Below are 26847 nucleotides of genomic sequence, written 5' to 3'. Positions count from 1 at the left end.
GCCGACCAAATGAGCTGCCATCCATATTTTAAAAAAGCAAACTACATTTACATCTTTCTTACCATTTGCCTAATGATCCAATAATGAACATTGCCTTAAAACTCGCTCAACGCTTATCATTTTGTTAGTTGACCGGTTGTTTATGCTTAACATCTTCGCATGAAACGTTATGATTGGATTAGGATATACGATATATGACGTAAAAATCTAACTAGGCACCCAAACAAAAAACACTAATTAGGTTGAACACAACAACCATATCCAACTGTATACGAACTGTCGGTTTACATTTTAATTATTACATACATCACTTTTTTTGGCAAATATTAAATACATTGTTTAAGGTAGTAAACGATTACTGGAATCTTGAATCTGCAAAAGAAAAAAAGAAAATCGGTATAGGTCCGGTACATATGATATAGGGCACAACATTTAAGCCAAAAAAAAAAAGAAAAACAGTCTTTGGATTGTAACAAATATACAATTATTTGGAAGGTATCACGTCACAAAACAAAAAAAGTTTGAACAAGATTATGGATTGATAAAATACTATGCATACAGCATACCTAAAGTAACATATAACCTAAAAATTCAACAACACTATTTCGTTGATGTGCGTAATTTTTGGATCGGCCTTGTAATGCAATACAAAACCAACGTTTGTCTCCAATATATTAAAAACTCTCTCGATATTTCAATTTTCCTTCAAATATTAGAACAATTGAAACGATTTTAAAGTTCTTGAAAATATTTTGTCGAGACTGAACTCATTAAAGCAACACAAAATAGTAACACAACATCGCTTTACATTAAACTTTCAAAGTTGTCGGATAGTTGCTTTAAGAATATCTACGGCTTTTAAAGAGCGCTCATGAGGATCCAAATTCCGGAATGCTGTGTAAAGCTGGCCTCCACCCACCACCACCTCTTCCTCCGCCGTGACTCCTCCTAAGAAACCCATCTCCCCCGTTTTCTCCAGACACCTATAAGATCGGTCGAATTAGATTAAGCGTTGGTACGGGATTCATAATGATGAAAGGACAAAACGATGAAAGCAATGTGGCCAGGACCAGCCATATATATAAAGATGTTAAATACAATATACAGAAAGAAAAAACAAAATTGGACGTGGTATGAGAAAATAATCATGCACTTACCGCATCATTAGCGCCATATTGGTTCGGATCCGAATCAGAATTCGGGTTGACTCGGCCCGTCTCTTGATCCAATTTCTTTCTGTGTTTCTTCTTCTTCTTCGTCAAGTCAAGCCCTCCTCCGTCTTTCAGTAACTTCCCAAGCTTCACACACTTCTTCGTCGCAAACTCGTTCAAAACCTCTGCATGACGAAAAAAAAAACAAAAGAAATGAACAGAGGATTTTTTTGAACAGAAGAAAATACAGAGAAACAGAGATTACAATGTATACCTTCGAAGCTGACGAGACGATAGACATGTCCGATGAGCAAAGTGTCGTCAGGACGAAGGAGCTTAAGCTGCTTCAATGGAGATCCTTTCTCGTTCTTCATAGTAGGTGACGTCACAACCACCGCAACGTAATGACCGGGATTGGATCTCATGACGTCACTCGCTGTCACCGACCAGTAAATCCTCTCCACCTTGTTCTCCGCCGGATGATGAATCAAAACCGTCGCTGCTTCCGCCGCTTGACAATTCCCCATTATTGTCTTTTTTATTTTTTGTTGGGTTCCTCTGAAACTTAAAGGAGTAGTATATATAAAATAAGAAAAAGGTTTTGTACGTAGTATTCGTTTTAATAAATAGTGACGTCAGGATTCTTCATCATTTGGAATTTGTCAGGTTTGACAAAGAGGTCGCTTGAGATTGATACAAAAGGATTAAACACACACACGAATTTTGTAATTTTATTTTTAGATATAAAAAAAAAGATGAAGAAGAGAAAGAAAAGAACATAACAAAGAGAGTCGTAAATAAAAAAGATGTCGACTAGACCACAATGAGGAAGAATAAATAAAGTGGTTGGGGGTGGTCGATCTATTTTATTTTTAATTTTGATGTTTAGTAATGATAATGACATTTGAATTATAATTACTAAATGTTAGTATTAAGGATCTTGCATATTGCAACCAATGAATTGATTAACAACATGTTTAATTCTCTTGAATTATGAAGTATTTTTTTTTGAATAAAACCAATACTTGGAACATATCTGAAACAGAGCCATGAATCATATATCTTCCTTATCTGCAGCAGAGCTAAGCAAAATAAGGAGCAAGAGGTGTGGAAGCCTCTACCAATTTGTTTGTTAAGCCTTATCTGCAACAGAGCTAAGCAAAACAAGGTTTAGTAGTAAGTAGCAAGTAAACCCTAACTAAGCAAAACAAGGTTCAGTAGCAAGTAACAAGTAAACCAACCTTTAATTCTGATTCCTCATCAGACCCATTAACTCCGTTTGAGTCGGTTGTTGGAAACCTGAAATCACAGAATAAGAAGTCATATTAAAGCACCAATGAAAAAAGCTAACTCGAAAGAAAGATTAAGAGACAATTAACGTCCTTACAGAAGTAACTTCTTCTTTCTTGGCAACAGAAGGCAGCGATTGTGAAGAAATTGTTGCAGCTACTAATATGACTCTTTTTTTTCGCTCACACCAGATAGCTCCTCGGCAAAAGGTATGGAATGATTCAATCTGCAAAAACAAAAACACAAAATCAGATGAACACTCCTTTATAAATGGATCACAATCAGACATCAACTTTGGTAAGCAGAAAGAGAACTAAACAGAACTAAAAACCGTTTCAACATCTAATCAACTAAAACTTTCTTCAGTCTCATAGAAACTGGCCGATGCGGCACCTAGATAATCTTAATCTTAGATTTTAAAACACCAACTTGCTAAAGTGATGTCTTATTTTTTAATAAAAAGATAAAAGGGCTAGATGGACAAAAGAAAAGTTAAAAAAACCTGGAAAGGGTGAAAGAAGCAAGCAAGGGCGATGATTTGTCACAGAGAGACTTAGCTCTGAGTGCTCGGCTCACCAAAACTATATACATCGCGTAAAATCTGCAAGAGACAGAGAAATATGAACAAATCAGACAACAGAAGAGGATTCGAGATCGGTAATAAATAAATTAGCTCAACTAAATAAATTACCTCTAACAATAATTTGATCATTGAAACTGATCACCGCAAAATTTCCGTGTGACAAAAGATGCAACCCTTTGAATTACATTCGTGAAAAAATCAGCTACCTGTAGTGTATACACGTATAAGATAAACAAATGACCAGTAGCTCAGTATGCTCTCCACAAGTCCCGTTGGAAACACAAAAAAAAAAACAATCCGAATCCTGCAATAATATAAGTAGAGCCGTCAGAGAGGAAAATTTAATTAGAAGACGAAAAGAACAAAACAGTTGATGATGATACCAATTAGGTAAATTCCCAACGAAACAGAGAGGATCATATCCCAAATAATCAATATTTTTTAATATATTTTTTAACCTATCCATACCATAAGCAACTCCTCACGGACGATTCCACACTTTGTTTTTGTTGTCTAGAGGAGCAAAAAATATCCCATCATAATCTTCTCCTTCCTTCAAGCTTTTCTGTAAGAGGGAGAGAGAGTGGGAAACAAGATCAAATCACAACACACATAATCAAAATAATAGCTTACTAAGATCTGTGAACATGATGCATGATAAAGCATCAAAAATTTAACTTTACCTGAGGCTGAGGATTGTCAAGTAGGCAGCACAATAACCTTGTTACCACTTACCATCGCAGTTCTTGAAGCTACCATAAGCCAGAGGGATGAATTCTAACGATAAACCTGCATCAAGAATTTAAAGGACCAAACAGTTAGGCACAAAATTTTAACAATAGCTTCAGGAGATAAGATTGACATACCAATTAATATATCAAATGGTGAAAACTCAGAAGAAACATATAAAGAAGAACATACAGCGGAAGATCAAATACCACAGAAGAGACGAAACTAGTGTGTGGGCCTTCGCGTGATATGCTATCACAGATCTCTTTGCAAACAAAAATAGTAAGATCCTGCAAAATACTGAGATAAGATCAATCAAGCAAAAAACTAGAACGTGATGTTAAAAAAACTGAAAATAAACCAAACCTGAGAATCGACATTGACATGCTTACCAGCAATTCCTGAAGCTTCCACAGTCTGTTTTAGTTGTTGAGAGAGCAAATAAAGAACTCATCATAATATCATTCCTTCAAGCTTTTCTGAAAGAGAGAAACGAAATACAAAAAGCATAAGATCAATCATAACCAAGGGGATGATGCAAAATCTGAGATAAGGGAAATCTAAACCAAAACAAGAACATGATGTTAAAACACTGAAACCATACCTGAGAATCGACATTGACATGCTTCCCGCAACTCCTCACGATCCAAAATTTGTGTTTGCTGTTGAGAGAGCAAAAATAAGATCTCATCATAATCTCATTCCTTCAAGCTCTCTGTAAGAAAAAGAGTGAGAAACAAGATCAAATCATACTAATAGCTACTAACATCTGTAAACATGGTGCTAAAACATTAGCAATTTAACTAGACCTGAGGATTATCAAGTAGCAGTACAATAATAACCTTCTTACCACTTACCATCGCAATTCTTGAAGCTACTATAAGCTAGAGGGATGAATTCTAACGATATACCTGCATCAAGAATTTAAAAGACCAAACAGTGAGTGATAAGCACAAAATTTTAACATTAGCTTCAGGACATAAGAGTGAGATAACCAATTAAATTTAACAAATGGTGAGAACTCCTAAGAAATATTAAAAGAAGAATTAAGAGCTTACAAAAACATACCCAAATATGAAGAGCTAAAGAGTCGTGAATAAAGAGAGAGTGAGAGAGAGCAAAAGCAAAACATGAACAGAGAGCAATCCGTAATCATGTGGGTAAAATCAAAACACAACTTAAAGCAAATTATATAATGGGAGTTACCTATGTAATGGTAGAGCATAGATGGCAACAAGCTTCAACAATTTGAATTGTGCCTAGACCTCCCTCGTCCAAGAACCATGATAGCTTCTCGTTTAGAGTTCCTGTTCCCAGTAACTAGCTACATATACGGATGCACCTGTAACAATAAAAAAAAAAAAGATCACTCATAAGTCATAACCAAGCGGTGTTGAATAATAATGCTATAAAAAAAACAAAACATGATGCTAAAACGTTTTAAAAATCTTAACCATGCCTCTGAGGACTGTCATGTAGCACTACAGTAACCTTCTTATTACTTACCGAATCCTGCAATAATATAACTAGTGCCGTCAGAGAGGAAAGTTTAATTAGAAGACGAACAGAGAGAATCAAATCCCAAATAATCAATATTTTTTAAACTATACCATAAGCAACTCCTCACGGACGATTCCACACTTTGTTTTTGTTGTCTAGAGAGCAAAAAACATCCCATCATAATCTCCTTCCTTCAAGCTTTTCTGTAAGAGAGAGAGTGAGAAACAACATCAAATCACAACACACATAATCAAAATAATAGCTTACTAAGATCTGTAAAGATGATGCTAAAGCATTAAAAATTTAACTATACCTGAGGCTGAGGATTGTCAAGTAGGCAGCAAAATAGCCTTCCTACCACTTACCATCGCAATTCTATAAGCTACCATAAGCCAGAGGGATGAATTCTAACGATAAACCTGCATCAAGAATTTATGGACCAAACAGTTAAGCACAAAATTTTAACATTCGCTTCAGGAGATAAGACTGGCATACCAATTAATTTATCAAACGGTAAAACCTCAGAAGAAACATAAAAAAAAAAAAAAAAAAAAAGAACTTACCGTAGAAGATCAGATACCACAGAAGAGATGAAACTAGTGTGTGCGCCTTCGCGTGATATGCTATCACAGATCTCTTAGCAAACAAAAACAGTAAGATCCTGCAAAATACTGAGATAAGATCAATCAAGCAAAAAACTAGAACGTGATGTTAAAAAAACTGAAAATAAACCAAACCTGAGAATCAACATTGACATGCTTACCAGCAATTCCTGAAGCTTCCACAATCTGTTTTACTTGTTGAGAGAGCAAAATCGTTGATGTCAGAACATTGCATTCATTATCTTCTTCTGTAGATCATCAGTATCTTCTCGACGCATCAATAAAGACAGATGAAGAAGAAGAATTCAGTGTAGAGAGAGAGTGAGGGGAAGGGAAAAATAAAGTTTTGTTTACTGAGAAAGAACTTACAACTTATGTTGCCTTCTATACAAATGAAAGCACATCTCCCATTCGATTTGGATAAAAGGGTTCAAGATCCTTCATTCGCTCTCCACGTCCTACCAGTTTAATTGGCTTTCCTGATACCTATCGACACCCAACTAAAGAGTAAACTATCAACATAAAACGTTGATTAAGTAACTTTCTATGACATAACTGATCAAAGAAGAAGAACACAAACCTCCTTGACACTCAAAGCAGCACCACCTCTTGAATCACCATCTAGCTTTGTCAAAATGGCTCCTGCGATTCCTGTCACTACATTGGATGGTGTCGCCAGATCTGTAGATGTACAGAAGCTCATCTTAGTATATGACTGATACAGGTCCCGTTCTGAAACTAATTCGTTTTCATGATATATATAGAATACAAACAGCGTACCTGTAACAAGAATGCCTGCAGAGGCAATGCTTCCTCCATCATACCATCCTTCTTTGATACCCTGTGGATATTTGTTTCCAAATAGGCAAAGATTATGTAAGACCAAGGTTGGATTGTGAAAGTGGAAAAGAGACAGATTATAATTAAATTGATTACATGACAAACCTCTGTTTTTTTCTTCTATCCCAAGTGGTAAAGACGCTACTGCAGCAACCATCAAAGTGAGATCATGGCAAGCATCCGAAAGAAACCTATGAAAAGCAAAGAAAAACCAACACACCATATGAGAAAGTGAGCAGGGAAAACATAAGCAACACAGAACGAATAACGAATGTGCATCATCATACCAAAGTTAAGTAGAGAAAAGCAAGTCTCATCATGACTGCAAACTTACCCCTCCAACATCATGCTGCTTGTTGTGATCCTTTGACAGTAATTTTCACCCACCTCCTGAGAGAAAATCAAAGAAGAGCCTTAGAAGAAACCAAGCATTCACATATGAAACAACAGACAAGAGGCGAGAAACGAAACTAGGTCTTACTCACCACTCGCTCATGTGAAGCATTCTTAAAACCTAAAATGAGAATAACTCGTTAGTAACCAAACGTAACAAGACAGATTTAAAGAAATTAAAAAGGTGGAGAAACATATCTCACCCAATACTCTCCAGATGATTAACAATATCATAGATATCGTCGTCGTCTTTCTGGACTTCAGAAACAAACCCCAATCCAATCTCCAGAATACGATTTGACCATCGTTGTGTAAGATTGCATCATCTAGAGAAGGAAGAGGCAACAACAAAATCCATTCAAAAATAGGAAGAAGATATTAGTCGAGGAATAAACTTTAAAGGGCTGAATTAGACTCACAACTTATGGATGAGGAGAATTGAATCTGACTCGAGTGACCTCAGCAAAGCACACATCAGAGGCTCTCCGCATCTGATCCTGCAAAAAACGGATTTCATATCAGAAAGACAAAAACCAAAAAGATGCCGCAAAACATTAGTTGGCAATCAGACCTTCAAATCTTGCTATGAAGCAGAAAGGTGAAGTTGACTTCTGATTGACCAGCCTGAAGAAGCAAAGTAAGTTAATAATGACAAGCTGAGTAAGTTATAAAGATGAAAGGAAGTTAAACCCAATCAGAGAAGCAAACCTCTAGTGGTTTAGAGAGGAGCTTAAAAAGCCCCACGAAGTTTCACCTTTTGGAGGACAGGCATGAAACCTCTCCATGTTTACACTCCTTGGGAAGCTCTAGAGGCAGTCCAAGAGACGCCGGTCACAAAATCAGCTGAAACGAGAAAGAGAAAACAGCATCAGAAGCATCAAGCAGGTTAGTATAACTTGGTAAACCTCAAAATCCAAGTAAAAAAATACGAAACAGAGAAGAAGAGAGTAAACTTACCTTAGTGATCTTCTTCATTCTTCAATCCATCTATCTCTCTGGGATAAAGCAGAGTTTAGTATAATTCTTCATTCTTCAATCCATCTCTCTGACCTGCTCTGCACAACATATACATAATACAATTAAAACCATATATGTAGTTAATTAATTTTAAAAGTCTTGAGTCAAACAACAACTTAGAAAAAGAGAAACCCTAAGAATTGATTAAAAAGACCTGAACTTGGCTGTCGTCAAACCAGAAGAAGAAGAACCAAACACCAACCATGGAAACAAACAAGCAACGTACTCTGATCCTCACCAATTCCTCCTGCAAAATTCATCAACCGAGATAGCCAAGAGTTAGAAGACAAGAGACAAGAGACAAGAGAAGATGTCTTAACTTAAATTCAAAGATAATAATAAACCCTAGAATTTGAATACCTTAACTTGCTCGTTGAAGAAGAAACGCCCATGGAAACCCTAATTCATCAATTAGAAAGACAAAAAGAGAAGAGACGGTGAGTGAGTGAGTGTACGTTTTATCAAATTATTCTCTAACTTATAATGAAAACAACAAAATCGAACATGAAATCGAACTTACACACACGATGGATTGGGGAAAAAAGACAAGCTTTAGAGAGGATGTAAGCAATTAAAAAAAAGGAACTTTAGATTCATAAGTACCTGTTGGAAGAACTTTCCCAAGCGGAACACTTGAATGATGATCGTGAGGATGAAACCCTAATCACAAAAGAGACAAATATAAAACCCAATTAATTCTTAAATTCAGAAACCAAAAGAACAATATCTACCTGAAGAAAGAACAATCTTTACCTGAAATTTCCGAAACCTTTTTAGATTGACAAAAGTCGTGACGAATCAAAGCATTGGTGCGGCAGTAAAAGCAAGAGCAGGATTCTGAAACCTTAATCAGAGAAATCTTACGGCATAATCGGAAGATTGGGAAAACAAATTCAATTGTTTCGCCACAAACCCTAATCAAAGAAATTTGGTCATCGTTGAGAAAAGTGTTCCTGTGTTTGTGCCTTTGTCTCTGTATATTTTATACACACATCTGAGGATTGCTGAAACTGCGTCGTAGCGGCACATAAAGAAAAGGAAATAATGAGATGACAGCTGTCAGTTTTACTTTTGAAATAAATGGCAATTTAGGAGCTTGTGCGTTGAAACTCCGTCGTTTTCGTAGAACTATAACGGTTGGAAAAGACAGCTGACAGTTTGACAAAAAGGAAAAATATTGGCAAAGTGGCTAATGTGCGTTAATTAGGGTTATACTAACCGTAACCGACATTGGATAGAGAAGTCCAGAGATAGGCCTTTTGGGCTTTATTTATGGGCTTTTAATATATACATTAAGTAACCCAAAATATACCTTAATGGCTTAATCCAAATATCTGAAACTACATTTAAAAAGACCGATCTAATGAGCTGCCAACCATATTTTAAAAAGCAAACTACATTTACATCTTTCTTACCATTGCCTAATGATCTAATAATGACCATTGCCTTAAAACTCGCTCAACGCTCATTATTTTGTTAGTTGACCGGTTGTTTACGCTTAACATCTTCACATGAAACGTTATGATTGGATTAGAATATACGATATGACATAAAAATCTAATTAGGCACCCAGAAAGAAAAAAACTAATTTAGGTCGAACGCAACAACCATATCCAAAATCTATACGAACTGTCGGTTTACATTTCAATTAGTACATACATCGTTTTTTCTTTGGCAAGTATTAAGTACATTGTTTAAGGTAGTAAATGATTACTGGAGTCTGCAAAAAAAAAAAGAAAAAAAAATCGGTAATACAATACAAAACCAACGTTTGTCTCCAATATATTAAAAACTCTCTCGATATTTCAATATTTTCCCTTCAAATATTAGAACAATTGAAACGATTTTAAAGTTCTTGAAAATATTTTGTCGAGTCTGAAACTCATTAAAGCAAACACAAAATAGTAACACAACATCGCTTTACATTAAACTTTCAAAGTTGTCGGATAGTTGCTTTAAGAATGAATATCTACGGCTATTAAAGAGCTCTCATGAGGATCCAAATTCCGGAATACTATGTAAAGCTGGTCTCCACCCACCGCCACTTCTTCCTCCGCCGTGACTCCTCCTAAGAAACCCATCTCCCCCGTTTTCTCCGGCCACCTATAAGATCGGTCGAATTGAATTAAGCATTGGTATAATTAAGGATTCATAATGGAAAAAGGACAAAACGATGAAAGCCAATGAGACCATGGGACCAGTCATGTATGAATATGATGTTACAAATAATATATCTGTTTGTTAAATACAATATACAGAAAGAAAAACACAAAATAGGACGTGGTATGAGAAAATAAACATGCACTTACCGCATCATTAGCGCCATCTTGGTTCGGATCCGTATCAGAATTCGGGTTGACTCGGCCCGTTTCTTGATCCAATTTCTTTCTGTGTTTCTTCTTCTTCTTCGTCAAGTCAAGCCCTCCTCCGTCTTTCAGTAACTTCCCAAGCTTCACACACTTCTTCGTCGCAAACTCGTTCAAAACCTCTGCATGACGAAAAAAAAAACAAAAGAAATGAACAGAGGATTTTTTTGAACAGAAGAAAATACAGAGAAACAGAGATTACAATGTATACCTTCGAAGCTGACGAGACGATAGACATGTCCGATGAGCAAAGTGTCGTCAGGACGAAGGAGCTTAAGCTGCTTCAATGGAGATCCTTTCTCGTTCTTCATAGTAGGTGACGTCACAACCACCGCAACGTAATGACCGGGATTGGATCTCATGACGTCACTCGCAGTCACCGACCAGTAAATCCTCTCCATCTTGTTCTCCGCCGGATGATGAATCAAAACCGTCGCTGCTTCCGCCGCTTGACAATTCCCCATTGTCTTTTTTTATAATTTTTGTTGGGTTCCTGTCTGAAACTTAAAGGAGTAGTCCCTAGCTAGTAGTATATAATAAGAAAAAATGTTTGTAGTTACGTAGTATTTGTTTTAATAAACAGTGACGTCAGTATTCTTTATCATTTCGAATTTGTCAGGTTTGAATATGAGGTCGCTTGAGAAAGATACAAAAGGATTAAACACACACGAATTTTGTAATTTTATTTTTAGATAAAAAAAAAGGAAGAAGAGAAAGAAACACAACAAAGAGAGAAGTTGTAAATAAAAAATGTCGACAAGTCCACAATGAGAAGAATAACTAAAGAGGTCGGGGGTGGTCGATCTATTTATTTTTAATTTTGATGTTTAATAATGATGATGACATTTGAATTATACTATAGTACGAAATTAATAAATGTTAGTATTTAAGGATCTTGCATATCGCAACCAATTAATTGATTAACAACATGTTTAATTCTCTTGAATTATTAAGTTGACTAGAAGCTTATGGTATTTAATTAAAGACTAAAAAGACTGTAAATTTAATGACCAACCATCTTTTCTTACCAATATTAGTCAACAATTTAAAAGTAGAAAGTATATATTGATGATTTGATAGCTAATTTAGAAATCTTTTAAATTTGTTGAATTGTGTTGTTTATATATACAGTAAAAAATTTCTCTCATATGGGATTAATTGTTTGTTTTTTAATGGTTTCATTGTGCGATATGACGCTCTGAAATGATAAAATCAATTTTACCAAAACTAAGCCGAGCCGTACACAAAACTAAGTCAATTTTACATGTTAAACTTTAATGTAGATGATTATTTACAAAATATACATGTATATTTATAACCATTAATGTCTTTATGAGTATTTTGGACGTCGTATGTAAAAAAGTATTTTGCAACAAATGCCGAATTATATAAATATTAAACAAATTTCCCCGAAACTTCTGTTGCAAATGCAGTAACTATTGGAATATAGATTTATGATTTATATGTTAGATCAATGAAAATCAGAAGAATAAAGAAATATTGACAGTAAATGCTGTTCCATTTTTTTTACAGAGGAAGCGTGTTGATTTGGAATTACGGCAACAGTTAAAAGATTGATAGAATGTGTGTAGTTTGGGATCCATAGAAGTGGTTTAGTGACCGTTGGATTAACGTGGTTCTCAGGTTAGAGCCGTCGGATTTAAGAGACGAGGAGGTGTCTGATAACCCTATATATCACAATGGCAGTATCAAAAAGACACTGCAACTCTCCCCTTTATACTGTCTCTATTTTCGATAGATTTGTTCGACTTTCTAAATTGGATTTGCTTACTTTATTATTTTTCTAACAAAAATGATACAAATAAATGATAGCAGCATTTTTGATCGAGTAACTTACAGTACTATGTAAGTATTCACCAATGTGTGATCTTCTTTTTTAAAAGTTACTTGTTAAGCGAGGTGTAAAATTAGACGAAATAAACTCTTTTTGAGTTTGGATCCATTTGTTTGGCGACTTATCATTAACTCTAGTTCCATGAGCCATTTGTTTTGAAAAATTTTATTGAAGAAAAAGCTTAAGAAAAAAAAAAAGAAAAAGCGAAAGAAAGAAGACACGTTTTATTCATAAATTTGTTAATTTTTCACTAAATAAGTTGAAATTGATCCGACCAAGCAAATTAAATTCGTTACACCAAAACACGCTACCAAAAAACTGATGAAGTCTGGTAAGAGAACACTCGTAATTAATTACTCTCGCTCTCTGATTGAAAGGAAGAGACATGCATGCGTGTCAAATTTGCGCACTACACACGCATACATGCGTTGTTTAATGATATTGGGAAGGCCAGACTGATTTGTACAATCCGAATGAAACAAACTGAACCGAAATTAAGTTGACCAAATTAAAAACAAAATCAAAATTTGTACCAAACCGGATCCATAGTTTTGATTACTCGATCATGATCTAGTCTAACAGAACTTAAAAAAGGAGACCAAACATAAATCCGCCGAGTTCAACATCCTAATCATAGATATCATCATAAAACACCAAATACATAGGCAAACAGAGATGGGATCCTCAGATCTGCATAGCGTCTTGTTCGTCTTCTGGAGCAGCTTCATCGGTTTTGATTGGTTCACTGAACATATACTGACTCTGATACTCAACAAGATACTGCATCGATCTCCTCACATCCAAGAACAATCGATAAACTCTCTGTATATCCTCAACCTCCACGATTTTCCCTTTCCGTTTCTGGCAAGACAACGCAGCCGCGGTGATAAGATGAATCGCATACCTTAAAGAAGTATCACGTCCGATCAATGTCAAAAGCTGTTTGGCCTCTTCATTCATCTCAACGTCTTCTTCTTGGCAACGGATCTCTAAGATCTTCCTTATGTCTTCGTCTGTGTAAGGTTGGGTAGTGATGATGAGAAGACGGTCAAGGAGATCGATCGGGATCCCATGGGGTGATTTCTGGTTCGTGCCACGGATTGTAGTGACTCCTCGGTTTGTAGCCACGACAAGGATTGGTGACATTTCGTTTTCCAGAGCTCGGTTGAGGAACGAGAAACATTCGATGTCGAGCATGTGAACTTCATCAATGAACAGAACACCGGGAACTATCTCCGCTTTTCCTTCTTCCCTCCACTCAGCTACTTTCGTATCGATTTGTTCCCGGACTTCTGATCGGATCTCTCCAGTATCGCCAGTGAAAAGGGCTAGAAACCCTTGAGTCCTGAAGAGGAACAAAGACGAAATACAAAAAAGTTACTTCGTTTTGGTCTTCCAATCATGTTTCAAAGATCAATTTGGCAACCAAAATTGATTCAAACATTACCACAGACAGAATAGTTACTTATAGAGAGTGCCCTGACTACTCACTGCTGAAGAAACGTCCAAATTGAACATGAGCTTGAGAATTTCAAGAGCATATTAACCAATGAAGTAACCTCACATTTGAGACATCTACACTGAACATAGTGAACCAAATCAACTAAATTCCCAATCATACCTAAAAATCACTATAAGAAAATCTCAATTTTGCAAAGCCTATATTGGTCCTGTAAATACCTAAACCAGGATTAATAATGTTCACAATTCAGGGACTGTTGTTATAAATTACCTGCTGTTGATAACATCAATCTCGTGAAGAGTCACACAATGAACAACCTCTTTCCTCTTCTGCAACTCGCCTTCAGGGCACTGCACAAACTTAGTCTGCGCACCCATAGCATCATAATCTCGAGACCTAGAAAACGATCTTCCAAGCTTAGTAATCTTCCCAGTAGCCTTATCAATGGCAATGACATCACCACTCTGCACTTTCTCCTTGTTCAAAGCTTCAATCATCTTCGCTCCCATATCATACACAGTCTCCATATCCGTGGTCTTCATAGTCATCTTCCCAGACTTGGAAGCAACACCAGAAGAAGCAGGCCTATCAATCTGAACCTCCACAACTTCACCTTCAATAACCTCAGTCTCTTCTTTGATCCTAACGCCGATAGCTTTACGGAAAGACTGAGTCAAAGCTTCAGTCTTGGACATCTCCAAAGAGAAAATCTCACTTCCTGCAATCATCGCAAAAGGAGTCTCCAAGCCAAGAGATTTCGCCATACCCATAGCAATTGCGGTCTTACCAGTTCCGGGTTGACCCGCTATTAGAATAGCCCGACCTGCAATTTTACCTTCCCTAATCATCTGAAGTATGACACCGGCGGCTTTACGCGCCTTCACTTGACCGACCATTCCTTCGGAGACAGCTCGCGGCTCGAGAGCTGAGTCGAGACCCAGTCCTCGGATGTGTGAGTGTGCGCCGATTCGCTCGACTCTGGTTAAGTCCCGACTCTCGGATAGCTTTAGTTCCGCCATATTAGATCAAACGTCTCCGTGCGATTGAGGCGGAGGAGGAAGAAGAAGAATAAAGTTGAGGTTTTTAGGGTTTAGAGCTACACGATAGCAATGGCGATGTTAACTTAAATCCACTTAACAAGGGCAAAAAGGGGATTTCACGGAACTTAGAAACGAGAATTACAAATTTAGTAATATGCCCTTGTATTATCAAAGAAAAACTAGTTGTTTCTTACATAAAAGATCGGTACATTCTTAACCATAATTAGGATCAAAGAATTAGGGATTTTGGAGATATGAATTTGGCTTAGAAGTATCTTTGGCCAGTTTCTTAGCCTCTCTCCTCTTCTTGACTTTTCTCGTCTTATCATTGTCACCAAATTTTTCTACCAAACAGGAAAAAAAAAACAAAGAGTCAGAGACGTAATGTAATAATTATCACACAAAAATGACAGCTCCGAAATCAATTGCACCAACAATTCCACAACTTGAGCTATAGTAGATTTTTGATTGAAGTCAAAAAAACCCTTTATATGAATTTGGTACAGTTGTGACTATGAAATCTAGTTGGAGAAAAAGTCAAAATTGTACCTTGTTTCTTCTCTGGGGCATTTACTCGAACAGGTTGTGAGCAGGTTTTTTTGCTTTCACTAGCTTCTTCTTCTTCGCTATCAGAATCTTCCTCTTCAACGTTGCTCCCGCTTGCATTTCCCACGAAGACTCTTCTACCATCTGTCGGAAGTAAAGGTCCGATAACTTTCTTCCGTCGAGCTGCTTCTTCTTTGAGCAACTTCTTCCTTAGCCTCTTTCTCTGCGCTCGACTCGGTTTCTCTGCATTCCCCGATTCACCTCCGATTTCGTTGTCTTCTCCGTTGATGGATGAATTAATTTTCAAGTAATCCTCTATAAAAAAAAAAATTGACTGTGATTTTCCAATTGTAAAATAACTTGTATTAAACGTAAAAAAATACATTAGTCTTACCTGGGTTTATGAGCGTTACATCAAATGGTTCGTCGTCAACAACCTCTACCTGAAAACTCAGAATTAAACAATGGCGTTAACAATTTTATATTTTTTTCTTCAAAAACTCAAATCTTATATATAGAGGATGAGAAAGTACAGGAGACGGAGAAGAGGAAGGAGGAGAAGGTGGGGATGAAGGAGGATAAAGCGTTTGAAGAAGAGCTTCGTGAAACTCCCGACGCTTCTCTTCTCGCCGTCGCATCTTCAAAGATCGCTCCAGAACTCGGCAGCGAAATCGCCGTCAGATTCCTAATATGTGCAACTTTTCAATTATTTGTTTTTAGTCCCTCAAGTTTTAGTGGTATTTGTTTTCATGGTTAATAATATTTTAGTATTAGTTGAAATGTAACTAAAATTTCGAGTCACGTAAGCAAAAATGTTTCCATGTTAATATATACTATATTTTTGGCAATTTTCGTAACTTTTGGTCTTCAAATTTGTAACACTAAAATATTCATTAATAATGTTTACTCTCTCATTTGATTTCAGACTAGTTTCTCTCTAACAACAAAATACAATTTACTTAAAAATGCTATTTTGAAAGACATTATTTTAAAACTTCTATCACTTACGATTTGATTTGACAGGCGAACGTTGGTTGCGGAGAGAAAATATGAGCGTTAGAAACGAGTAAGTTTTTTTATTTTCATCCTTCTCGCGGTTAATAATATTTTAGTATTAGTTGAAATGCAACTAAAATGTGGAGTCACGGTGTAACCAAATGTTTCCATGTTAATTACATATTTTTCTAGCAAGGTTCATAACTTTTGGTCTTCAAATTTGTAACACTAACAAGTAACACCTAATATTCATTAATCATGTTTACTCTCTTTTGTAACACTAACACCTAATATACACTAGTTTCTCTCTAACAACAATATACAATTTAATCGAAAAATACTATTTAAAAGACATTATTTTAAAAATTCTGTCACCTAAGATTTGATAGGCTAACGTTGGTCGCCGTTGCCGAGAGAAAATATGAACGTTAGAAACAAGATGTTTTTATTACCGTTATGAACTTATAAAAAAATTATTCTCTTTTAAGTAGAAGGTATGGATTTGGACCCCTATAAATATAAGTGTATACTCCTCTCATTGTTTCGTTCAAAGTTCAAAACCCCTTTAAGCTCTTAAAATTTTTGTCTGCTGTTTAATTCTGTTTCCGACTCCGACCACTGTTTGGTTCTCACTTGCTCATAGACAAACAGAGAGAGGCAGAGAGGCATCATCATTGTAAAAGGTAAGGCTCCTCCGCTCATTTTTTTTTCTTTGTTCTACCACTAGTGTGTTAGAGACTTATTTTATATAGTTTGGAAACATTAATGACCATGTTTTAAAATCCAGCTCCTGTATGTGGGCGTTAAAAACAAAAATTTGAGATAGGGGACTTGAAATGTTGTTGTCTTCATAGTATTATGTTTTGAGGTTCAAAAATGATATAAGATATCGTGAGTTCGGAATATAAGAAACGTTAAAAATTGGTTTCGATATACTGCTCTGTTTCTGCCTAAAATGTAGAACGATTGTTAAGTTCTGATTGAGAAATATATTTTGGTATTATATAATGTCTTAAATGTTTGTTGTTTTTTTGTTTTTGGTTTATTTGATGAAGGATGGACAAACAGAGGAAAAAGGGATTTGACTGTGTAGAGTTGGCAGTGAAACGACAGAAGCTTGATTCGCTTGTGTAATGTCTATATAGTCTGTACTCTGCACGTTGTTCATCTTCCGCTTAATTGGTGCGAGAGACTAAATCTCTATGTATAGTAAGTAGTAGACTAAAAAAACTCTATGGTATACATGTATAGATGAATGTCTAGGGTGCAAGTGTGTGTGTGCTATTATTAGATGTATGTTTAGGGTGCCTGTGTGTGTATTAGATGTATCATGTATGTGTAGGGTGCATGTGTGTTATTATTAGATGTATGTGTAGGGTGCAGGCGTGTGTGTATTAGATGTATGTGTAGGGTGCATGTGTGTGTGTATTAGATGTGTATGTATAGGGTGCAAACGTAGCGACAATACTGAACCCCTCCCCCAACGCAAATGCAAAAACACTAGAATTAAACCACAAACAGAAAACAAAACAACACGTTAGTCGAAACAAAATTTAAACCAGCAAAGTATCAGTGAAAAATATAGTTAAGTTGAAGTGTTGGCACGTATCCACATTAATCTCATAGTAGCCTACAGTTAAAGAATTGACGGTCAGCGGGGATTTAGTCACAAATGTAGTCCAACAACGGTGGTCCAAAAGATAGGAGGCGGACAAATCCCAAATCCAGCACGGTTACAAATCCCAAATTGATCCGCCAAAGGAAACATCTTTTGCTAAAAGTCCACATACATGATCCGCAGACACCGCCCGTCCCAACCACGGTAACCATCCGATCGCAATCACCATTCAAGTCTATATTGCCATAAGTAACAGTCGTTAGCAGTTTTTTTCTGTCTTAATTTATAAAGTTGTTTTTACAAAAAAAATTGGCAGATCATGAAATATTTGATATATTGTTATATAAATCTACTGTTTGAGAAAAACTGTATCCATCTTAAATTTTTGTAAAAGAATAATCCTAATTAGTAACAATAAAAATTTATAAACCCGCCACGGTTGTAACATTATTTGTGTCCTTAAACTCGGTTTCGTTTCTGTGTAGCCCCAAAAACATTATTGTGTTGACGTTGTGTAAAATGGACTTCTCTGACGCCTAGGAAATAAAAAGGCCTTGACAATAATCTCATTTTTTGTTTGACCTTTTTTTTTTTTGGATAAACATGTTTATTTCCATGATCTCATAAACATGTCTCGCATTTAATAGCAATACTGTATAGTGTTTGTTGAAAGGTAACTACAGTATCGAAAATTCGAAATTGACATAATGTTGTTGTTATGGTCGAGTACCTTAAATATAAGTGAAAGATATATGAAACTAAATGATCATATCAATATATGAATTTCCTCCTATTCTTATTTGATCTATGTGAATTTTGATATTGAACTTTATATATACAAAAACAAGAAATCTGATAAGCACGCACGCTTGAACAATGCACACAGAATCCATTCCTTTAGCTGTTTGGCATTTTGAATCTAATCAGAAATGGGAGAGAAAGAAAAAAACAAGAAGAGATATTTTAAATTTGGTCTTCGGTTTTTTTCTTTTATTGTTGATGAGTGGTAAAAACTCCACCGATTATTTTTCTTTTTTTGCTATAATCAAGTAAAGATTCCGCATCTTCAAACTCATCACAAACCTTGTCTTCATCGATCCTTCCCATCGCCGCACAGCTATAATTTCTCCGAAGATCCATCCGTCGTCTCATCGCCATCGTAGTCTCCACCGAGATTTCTCCGCCGCTCGAGACAAATCTACAACGTTCACGTGTTGTCGTGGCAGAGTTTAAGGTGAAGCTACGAGGGAGAGCGGTGCTTTGAGCTTCGCAGATTTGAAAACTACCGGCAGGTAACCCAAAAACACCGGAGCCACAGCCACCACCACCGCGGATGAAACCGGCGGAGCATGACGTCATGCTACGTATGTAAGCGTCACGTGCCATGATCAAGAAACGAACCGGAGATTTCACCAACCTTGCTAAGTTGCTCTCTTTCTTCATCTCTTTTTTAGCTTTCATTATTTTTAAAAGTGAAACCAAGAAAATGAAATCGAAGATTGAAATAAAAACAGTAAATATAAAAAAGAGCGAGATGCGAGAAGAGAGGATGCCGTGTGTATGGACTTTGTTATAAATGCATTATTTCATTTCAGAGTTTAATTATTAGACTTGGTGTACATATAAATGTATCTAGTTGGATGTTTACAGTTTGGTGATAATTATCTTATTAAAAGTTTACAAATATGAAACTATACTTTGTTTAAGTAGAAAAAAAAAAGATTGAAGTTGCAATTAAGCTATGGGCCGGCAATTTTATTTATTTATTTTTATTAAGTTTCGAAGTAACGTCGTGGACTGTTCTAAGCTAGAAAAATAAGTACCAAGCTCTGGGATTATCCATATTCAAGCTTAACCCTTGCTTACAATATCAATAATTAAACAACAAATTGCCAAGTAGTCCATATGTGATTTAAACACGTTATCAAAAAAATATTAAAGTCGAAATTTTATTATTATTATTGTTAGATGGATTGAGATAGGACACCAAATTTCTTTCATTAAATCAATGACTAAAAATACTGAAATATTACGACGGGATGTGTGAAAGCTTTCATTGGACGAAAAAGAAAAAAAGAGTGTCCAAAAATACTATAGACTGATACTGTCGACTTGATTCCCTTTAATTCAAAGCAGCGATGTTTCAAACCAATTTGTCAAATAAGTATTGGCTACATCTTTGAATTTTTTTTTCTTTCGAAACCGATATTTCACATGGATTCAGGATGTTCGGCAACTTGAAATGAAAGCAATAAATTTCTCGCTGACACTTGTATAATTTCTTATTATAACTTGCATCACCTATAATAAAGTTTTCGAAAGTCAATTTGAAACTTGTACGATTCATAATACATCGGACGAAATATACTAAGGGTCCCAATAGTAACAACGTATTTGATCGTGCAGGACAAATAATTTAGTAGTACGTTACGATTCAACTACGATTTATGCGGAAGAAATATAGGCTGTGATTGGTGAAAGCCTAAAGACGGATTTCAATATGTTTTATAGAAAACTGCACATTTTATCCCAATCAGTATTTTTTGTATGAGTTGCGTTTTTTGCCAGGAAAAAAAAAACCATACGCGGTTTTATTCTTTGGATAATAGCTTAAAACCGCCTTTTCAAACAAACACATCATTTTATATCCTTTTTTATTATTATAAATAGATATTATTTTATCCAAATAAAACAAATATAAATAAAAGAAATAAAAATAACTTCTCTTTCAAGTAAATTATATAGTTTTTATAATTAAACTTGTTTAACTAATTTATCTTTTTCTTTTTTCAATCAAGTATCTATTATTATTTAAAATTATTATTTTTAGTACATGGAATATATTATATATTGTAATAAAATTTTAATTTAATAACATTTAAAAAACATTTACTAATTTATTCATACAAATAGTACTATAGTAGAAAAAATATACAAATCCAAGTAAGATATAATTTTTTGAGTAACACATCTAAACAGTAATTGAAATAATCTATAAGAAATTTTTATTGAAGTTATTAGGTTTTATACAATTAGTATTACTTATGTAAAATATATTTTGTACAAAATCTATGAAAAAATACATTACAATTATAATTTATATTAAATATATACAAAAATAAATTATTTATTTATTAATAAAAATAAATTAAAATATATAAATATACTAGTTATTAATAAAAAAATATGAAATCCGCACTGCAAATAGTTTTTCACCAATCAAACATTATTTTGTGCCGTTTATTTTGCATTAACCGCATTTGTCCTGCAAATATATTTGTTTCGCACGTACCGCAGTTTAACCGTACCGCACTATCAAATTGGTTGTCCCGCACTATCAAATCCGTTGTTACCATTCAGACCCATAATTGCGGGACAAGTGCAGTTTAAACAAAATAAGCGGTACGGGATAATATTTGATTTGTGAAAAAAAATTGTGGTTCATAATATATAACAATACTAAAATTACTTATATATGCATACTAAAATTATTTTTATGTATTACATTTTGAAATTTCTTTTAAAGATAAATGAAAAAAAGATTTTTTTTTTTGAAAATGCATTCTAAAACTGTTTGAACGAGAGAAAAAAAAAGAAAGAAAAGACACATAAATTTTTTGTTTAATAAAATATGTGTTAGTTTTTCAACATGATTTATTCAACATAAGTTATATGTTAAAATTACACGTAAAAGACAAGAAACACTTTTATTGGAGAGTGTTATCGGCGGCTCTTAGCACTGGTAGTGAACTAAACCGTAGAGGAATCCCTATTGATGCTACATGCCAACGTTGCTATCTAGACATCGAAACAATCAATCATATCCTATTTGATTGCCCTTATGCTAGCACAGCTTGGCGCCTATCCGGCCTACCATTAGGATGTGGATCAACAACATTGAAGAAAACGCCAAAACGCTACTATTGATGTATAACTCGGCAATGGATGTGGATCAACAACATTTACCATTTTGGATTGGTTGGTAACTGTGGAAATCAAGGAATGATCTCATCTTCAACAAGGTTAGTTGGGAACCGAGGGAGGTAATCAACAAGACTAGTGACGATGTTACAGAGTGGTTAACAGCAACATGTATCTCCAATACCTCCAGGCGGCGATCAGCTACATTGCGTAATACTCAGACATTCCGTTGGAAACCACCTCCAGACAATACAATCAAGGTAAACTTTGATGGAAGTTTCCTTTATCAGAATGGTAGTATTGGGGCGGGATGGATAATATGGGATGCAAGGGGAACATATATGCTATCTGGAAGCTCTAAACTAAAACAAGCATCAACCCCTCTTGAAGCTGAAGGGATAGCACTGCTACATGCACTCCAATTGACCTGGTGTCGAGGTTACCGTGATGTAATCCTAGAAGGTGATTGTAAGGCGCTAGATGATCTTCTACACAAGCGATCTACAAATATAACCATGGAACATCTCCTAGTAAATATCCGCAGTTGGGCGGATCACTTTAACTCGATTTCATTCTTACTTGTTGAAAGAGAATGTAATCAGGCTGCTGATAAGTTAGCTAAAGCAGCTCACCATCAAACACAAACTGCTCAAGTCTTTTTCTATCCTCCATTGTATTTACAGAGCTGTTTGTTTCATGACTATGTACCAATTTCTGATTAATAAAAACCAAGACGTAAAAAAAAAAAAAAAAGACAAGAAACAGTTTAATCACACACAAGGAAAAAAAAAGTTATATGTTAAAAAAATATTGTGTGTGCGTTTTTCAAATAACGCACGGTATAGGCAGTAACAAGTAGTTAGTGCGGTCCATGACGAACATGAAACCTAGAAAACCGCAACTAACAATTTTTTTTTTTTTAGAAAAACGCAAATTACAATTATTTTGCTGATTGGTGTCTAAAATAAATTTCACAAAAACGTGCTTTCAAATACTGTACGCACTCCTAATGTCTCCATTCATTGTCTAAATGTTTGATTTTACATCTTTGACAACAAGAAAGAACAAAAGAACCAAAAAAAGGACCCCATTTCTATCTATATTTTTGATTTATGACTTGGGCTTAATATCCTAACATGTACGAAGGCCGCGTGCAACGTTTTTGTTTACGTATCATTCAGAAGCCTTATATATAGCCCAACGGTTCAATGTATCCAACGATCGCGATGAGCCGATGCTGTTGTATGACTTGGCAGATATCCGGAAAAATAAATCACTTTCATGATTCATCATGTTTAAATATTTTACATATCTGTTATATAAAAAAAAGAGATAAATAAATAGACAACTAATTTTAAATTAGTGACTTCAATAACTCATTTCTAAATTTAATAATCAGAAGAAAAAATAGAAAAACCAGATGCACAACAGTAATATATGTCGTGATCTAAAATTTAATAATCAAAAACACTAAAACAGTATAGAACAACAACCCTAAACAGCCTGTCCTTATGGTCCTAGTATCACATAGAAACTTCCCTTTATTAGTTAAACATACTAATTGTATGATTATTATCTTCTAGTAATTGGTTTTTTTTTTTAACATCACAATCAGTCTCAAATATCACATGACACTAGTCGTTATTACAAAACACGTCACATCGAATTAAAACTCTTGCCGGTCCGCTTTAAGTTTACTAGTTTGACCGGGAAACTCAAATCAACACCGAAATCATTCATTGCCTCTCTATTGATAATGATAACATAATGAATTCGTATATTTATATTTGAAATTTAAATAAGACAAAAATATTATAAAAGATGAAACCAAATATTGGTGATCTTTTCTTTCTATTCTGATTTTTTTGTTTTACAACATTTATTGGGGTTTTGATATCAGTAACACATAATTCAAAGTGAATCCGTGTTGTTATTTTAAAAATTTGAAAAATGTGTTTGGAATATCAAAGTTTCTGCATTATCTGGCATGGTACTCAACTCCAAAAGAAAAACAACACATGGGTCTCAGATCTCTCTGCTGACACTCCCCATCAATTTTCGCTTATTACTAAAAATTATCTTCATTAATTTAGTTTAAATCTGTATTAAAAACATTCAAACACTACTTAATTAAAATTAAATCTCGATAAGTAGTGGTGACAGAGCAGAGCAGTCAAAGGACGGAGCCAACCGAGACACGATCGAGGCGTACAGTCAAAGCAACATCACACATATACACACACTGTCATGGTCAAATGTCTAGCTGGAGCTTTTACATGTCACGAGCCCCACATCCCTTTATTTACACTTTTTCCTCTTTTCTTTTTCGTGCCAATCTAGGAATTAACACTTTAACGCCTACCTAATGGAGTATATAAAAGAAATTGCTAGTATTTTTAAAAAGTTACATACAAGAAGATGATCATAAACCCTGATTTCCGGATTTCTCAAAGTAATAATTATAACCCATTTCAATATTCTAAAGGGAGAAAAGAGTAATGCTTTGTTATCTTATAAGTATATTTTATTACTACAGAGTCTACAGTATTTTTCCTAAGTAAATATAGAAAAATCAGGGGCTGCTTTGCTTAGTAGGCTTAATATATAGCAGTGAAAATGAATGATTCAAATAAAGAAGGTTTAAGTGAGAAATTAGGCCTTGAAATTATCATCGCACGTGCCCTAACCTGTCCTCGTGGTATTTGGAGTTTAGTGGTAAACTGTGAGGAACTCTTCGCAGCTTTTTTGACTTACGTGCGAGATTTTCTTTGCTCATCATTCAATATGACAATTATACCCCTCGTTTTGTATCAGGTTAGCAAAATCACACACAGTGTTAGTTTCAGTAAAAAAAAAAAAAAAAGAAATGTGAAGAGAATGCTCTGTTAAGAAACATGGAATTTAAAGGTTTATACTTTGGTCTGTAACTGTAAATCAGTTAAATTAGTTGTAGATATAGTTGTCTTCTTGTTTAGACAAGACTCACATTTGATAAAAAAAATAACTACAGGACAACTATGAGTCAAAAGAAAAACAAAGGACAAAACGGGAATTTAAGCACAGGATTTGAGCTTGCACGTGTGGCGCATGGGTCAAGATGACTCGATAACCGGCTATAGCCTGTGAATTCTCGGTCAACACAATCTGTATCTTTTGTCCTTTTAAATTTAATTATGTTGTCATCTTTTTAATTTTTATTGTTTTCCCTTGAGAGCAAAAAAGAGTGAAAAAGAGAAAATCTTTGGACCAAACGAAAAGAAACGTTTCCTTTTTAATTTGTCTCTTTGCTTTAATAATTTCCTTCTCACCGAAACACCACAACACAACCCATTCTTCTTCTTCTTCTTCAATCTTCTTCCATCTTCACATATTCATCATTTGTGTTTTTCTTAAATTCTATCAAAATTTACCTTCTTCTTTTTCTGTTCTTAGATTTCAGAGTTCACTCTCGATCTGTTCTTTACTTTTTAACTTAAACTCTCTTAATTCTTCTGGAACAATCCAGATATTTTTTTGGTTAGCTGGTGAGGGGAAGCATTAATCATGTATTTATGATACACTGCTGTATTATTATTATTACTATTTACGTGAGTTGAATGTTTCCTTTTTGACCCATTTTTTAAAAAAAAAAACAAAGGAAGGAAGAAGAAGAAAGGCTCTGTTTTTTGTTTCTTAAGGGGTGAATTTGTCGAAAATGCCAATGTTTCAGCCTTCGAAGAACGGTGGGTTGGACGGGCATATCTTAGATCTACACACGGCGGTTAAAGACGGTGTTCTCGGTGGTTGCGGCGGCGGCGGAGATGGGAAAATTGTGGTGGTTGTTGACGACGAGAAGAAGCAATTGGATTTGAAGAAGATGATTTCCGATCTCGAATTACCTGAAATACCCTCTGTTTTCATCTGTCCCATCTCTCTTGAGCCGATGCAAGATCCAGTCACCTTGTGTACTGGTCAAACTTACGAGAGGTCAAACATTCTCAAATGGTTCAAATTAGGGCACTGTACTTGCCCTACGACGATGCAAGAGCTTTGGGACGATTTAGTCACTCCTAACAAGACGCTTCACCAGTTGATCTACACTTGGTTTTCTCAAAAGTATGTGTTGATGAAGAAACGTTCCGAAGACGTGCAAGGACGAGCCATTGAGATTTTGGGCACGTTGAGAAAGGCTAAAGGGAAAGCAAAGGTTCATGCTTTAAGCGAGCTTAAGCAAGTTGTGATGGCTCACGCAGTCGCTAAGAAGACTGTTGTTGATGAAGGTGGAGTCTTTGTCATCTCTTCTCTTTTAAGTCCTTTTACTTCTCACGCTCTTGGATCTGAGGCTATTGCGATTCTCGTTAATCTTGAGCTTGATTCTGATTCCAAAGCTGGGTTGATGCAACCAGCGAGGGTTTCTTTGATGGTTGATATGTTGAGTGATGGTTCTATTGAAACCAAAATCAACTGTGCTAGACTGATTGGGAGGTTGGTGGAGGAGAAAAGTTTTAGAGCAGAGCTTGTTTCTAGTCACAGTTTACTTGTTGGGTTAATGAGATTGGTTAAAGATAGGAGACGAAGAAACGGAGTTTCACCTGCGTTGACGTTGCTCAGATCGGTTTCGGTTCATAAACAAGTTAGGAACTTGATGGTTAAGGTTGGAGCAGTTCCTCAGTTGGTTGATGTATTGCCATGTTTAGATCCTGAGAGTTTAGAATCAGCTCTGTTCGTGTTGGATTCGTTGTGTTTGGAAAGCGAAGGGAGGATCGCTTTGAAAGATTCGGTTAACACGATTCCGAATACAGTTAGGTTACTGATGAGAGTATCTGAGAAGTGCACAAACTACGCGATTTCGATCCTTTGGTCAGTTTGCAAATTAGCTTCTGAAGAATGTTCGTCTCTTGCTGTTGAAGTTGGTTTGGCTGCAAAGCTTCTGCTTGTGATCCAAAGTGGATGTGATCC

General features: G+C 35.4%; 6 protein-coding genes and 1 long non-coding RNA gene across 26 annotated transcripts in view; 2 read left to right on the top strand and 5 right to left on the bottom strand.

Annotated features, from left to right (window-relative positions):
• LOC104762787 lies at window positions 642-9095 on the bottom strand. 20 transcript variants are annotated; one of them, XM_019240520.1, is made up of 34 exons: window positions 8859-9095; window positions 8709-8765; window positions 8466-8504; window positions 8260-8352; window positions 8046-8143; window positions 7797-7931; window positions 7660-7712; window positions 7508-7585; window positions 7292-7414; window positions 7181-7209; window positions 7030-7085; window positions 6801-6886; window positions 6636-6696; window positions 6436-6536; window positions 6225-6355; window positions 6017-6120; window positions 5817-5924; window positions 5567-5672; window positions 5364-5456; window positions 5208-5265; window positions 4960-5095; window positions 4611-4664; window positions 4358-4468; window positions 4146-4232; window positions 3946-4043; window positions 3708-3813; window positions 3493-3589; window positions 3133-3328; window positions 2944-3042; window positions 2539-2667; window positions 2393-2450; window positions 1426-2305; window positions 1158-1336; window positions 642-983 (listed from the first exon to the last, which is right to left on the bottom strand). In XM_019240520.1, exons 32-34 carry the CDS (start codon window positions 1676-1678, stop codon window positions 870-872), a joined length of 546 nt encoding a protein of 181 aa, XP_019096065.1. In that variant the 5' UTR covers window positions 1679-2305; window positions 2393-2450; window positions 2539-2667; window positions 2944-3042; window positions 3133-3328; window positions 3493-3589; window positions 3708-3813; window positions 3946-4043; window positions 4146-4232; window positions 4358-4468; window positions 4611-4664; window positions 4960-5095; window positions 5208-5265; window positions 5364-5456; window positions 5567-5672; window positions 5817-5924; window positions 6017-6120; window positions 6225-6355; window positions 6436-6536; window positions 6636-6696; window positions 6801-6886; window positions 7030-7085; window positions 7181-7209; window positions 7292-7414; window positions 7508-7585; window positions 7660-7712; window positions 7797-7931; window positions 8046-8143; window positions 8260-8352; window positions 8466-8504; window positions 8709-8765; window positions 8859-9095; the 3' UTR covers window positions 642-869. The 20 variants fall into 20 exon arrangements, with proteins under 20 accessions (XP_019096065.1, XP_010484457.1, XP_010484463.1 ...); XM_010486155.2 differs by having other exon boundaries at window positions 5208-5279; window positions 5817-5914; XM_010486161.2 differs by having other exon boundaries at window positions 5260-5279; window positions 5817-5914.
• On the bottom strand, window positions 10008-11213 carry LOC104762786. Its single transcript, XM_010486148.2, has 3 exons — window positions 10683-11213; window positions 10415-10593; window positions 10008-10208 (listed from the first exon to the last, which is right to left on the bottom strand). Exons 1-3 carry the CDS (start codon window positions 10933-10935, stop codon window positions 10095-10097), a joined length of 546 nt encoding a protein of 181 aa, XP_010484450.1. The 5' UTR covers window positions 10936-11213; the 3' UTR covers window positions 10008-10094.
• LOC104762785 (ruvB-like 2) lies at window positions 12835-14889 on the bottom strand. Its single transcript, XM_010486147.2, has 2 exons — window positions 14059-14889; window positions 12835-13671 (listed from the first exon to the last, which is right to left on the bottom strand). Exons 1-2 carry the CDS (start codon window positions 14805-14807, stop codon window positions 13011-13013), a joined length of 1410 nt encoding a protein of 469 aa, XP_010484449.1. The 5' UTR covers window positions 14808-14889; the 3' UTR covers window positions 12835-13010.
• On the bottom strand, window positions 14899-16149 carry LOC104762784 (translation initiation factor IF-2-like). The gene is made up of 4 exons (XM_010486146.2): window positions 15908-16149; window positions 15769-15817; window positions 15378-15689; window positions 14899-15172 (listed from the first exon to the last, which is right to left on the bottom strand). Exons 1-4 carry the CDS (start codon window positions 16010-16012, stop codon window positions 15066-15068), a joined length of 573 nt encoding a protein of 190 aa, XP_010484448.1. The 5' UTR covers window positions 16013-16149; the 3' UTR covers window positions 14899-15065.
• On the top strand, window positions 16933-18438 carry LOC104762783. Its single transcript, XR_763634.1, has 2 exons — window positions 16933-17053; window positions 17426-18438. It is a non-coding gene; the product is annotated as an uncharacterized LOC104762783 (long non-coding RNA).
• Window positions 18740-19644, bottom strand: LOC104762782. The gene has a single exon (XM_010486145.1). The coding sequence runs from the start codon at window positions 19447-19449 to the stop codon at window positions 18979-18981; it is 471 nt and encodes a 156-aa protein (XP_010484447.1). The 5' UTR covers window positions 19450-19644; the 3' UTR covers window positions 18740-18978.
• The window catches only part of LOC104763675 (U-box domain-containing protein 31-like), a 5144-nt gene continuing 3900 nt past the window's right edge, over window positions 25604-26847 (top strand). The window contains exon 1 of the mRNA XM_019240142.1: window positions 25604-26834. Within this exon, the coding sequence (XP_019095687.1) occupies window positions 25604-26834 (1231 nt within the window). The remainder of the gene's footprint in view (window positions 26835-26847) is intronic.

Source organism: Camelina sativa, chromosome 18 (genome assembly GCF_000633955.1).
Source record: "Camelina sativa cultivar DH55 chromosome 18, Cs, whole genome shotgun sequence".
In the NCBI taxonomy this organism is placed as follows: Eukaryota; Viridiplantae; Streptophyta; class Magnoliopsida; order Brassicales; family Brassicaceae; genus Camelina; species Camelina sativa.
Note: the sequence above shows the minus strand (reverse complement) of the source record. Positions and strands in the feature narration are given on the sequence as shown.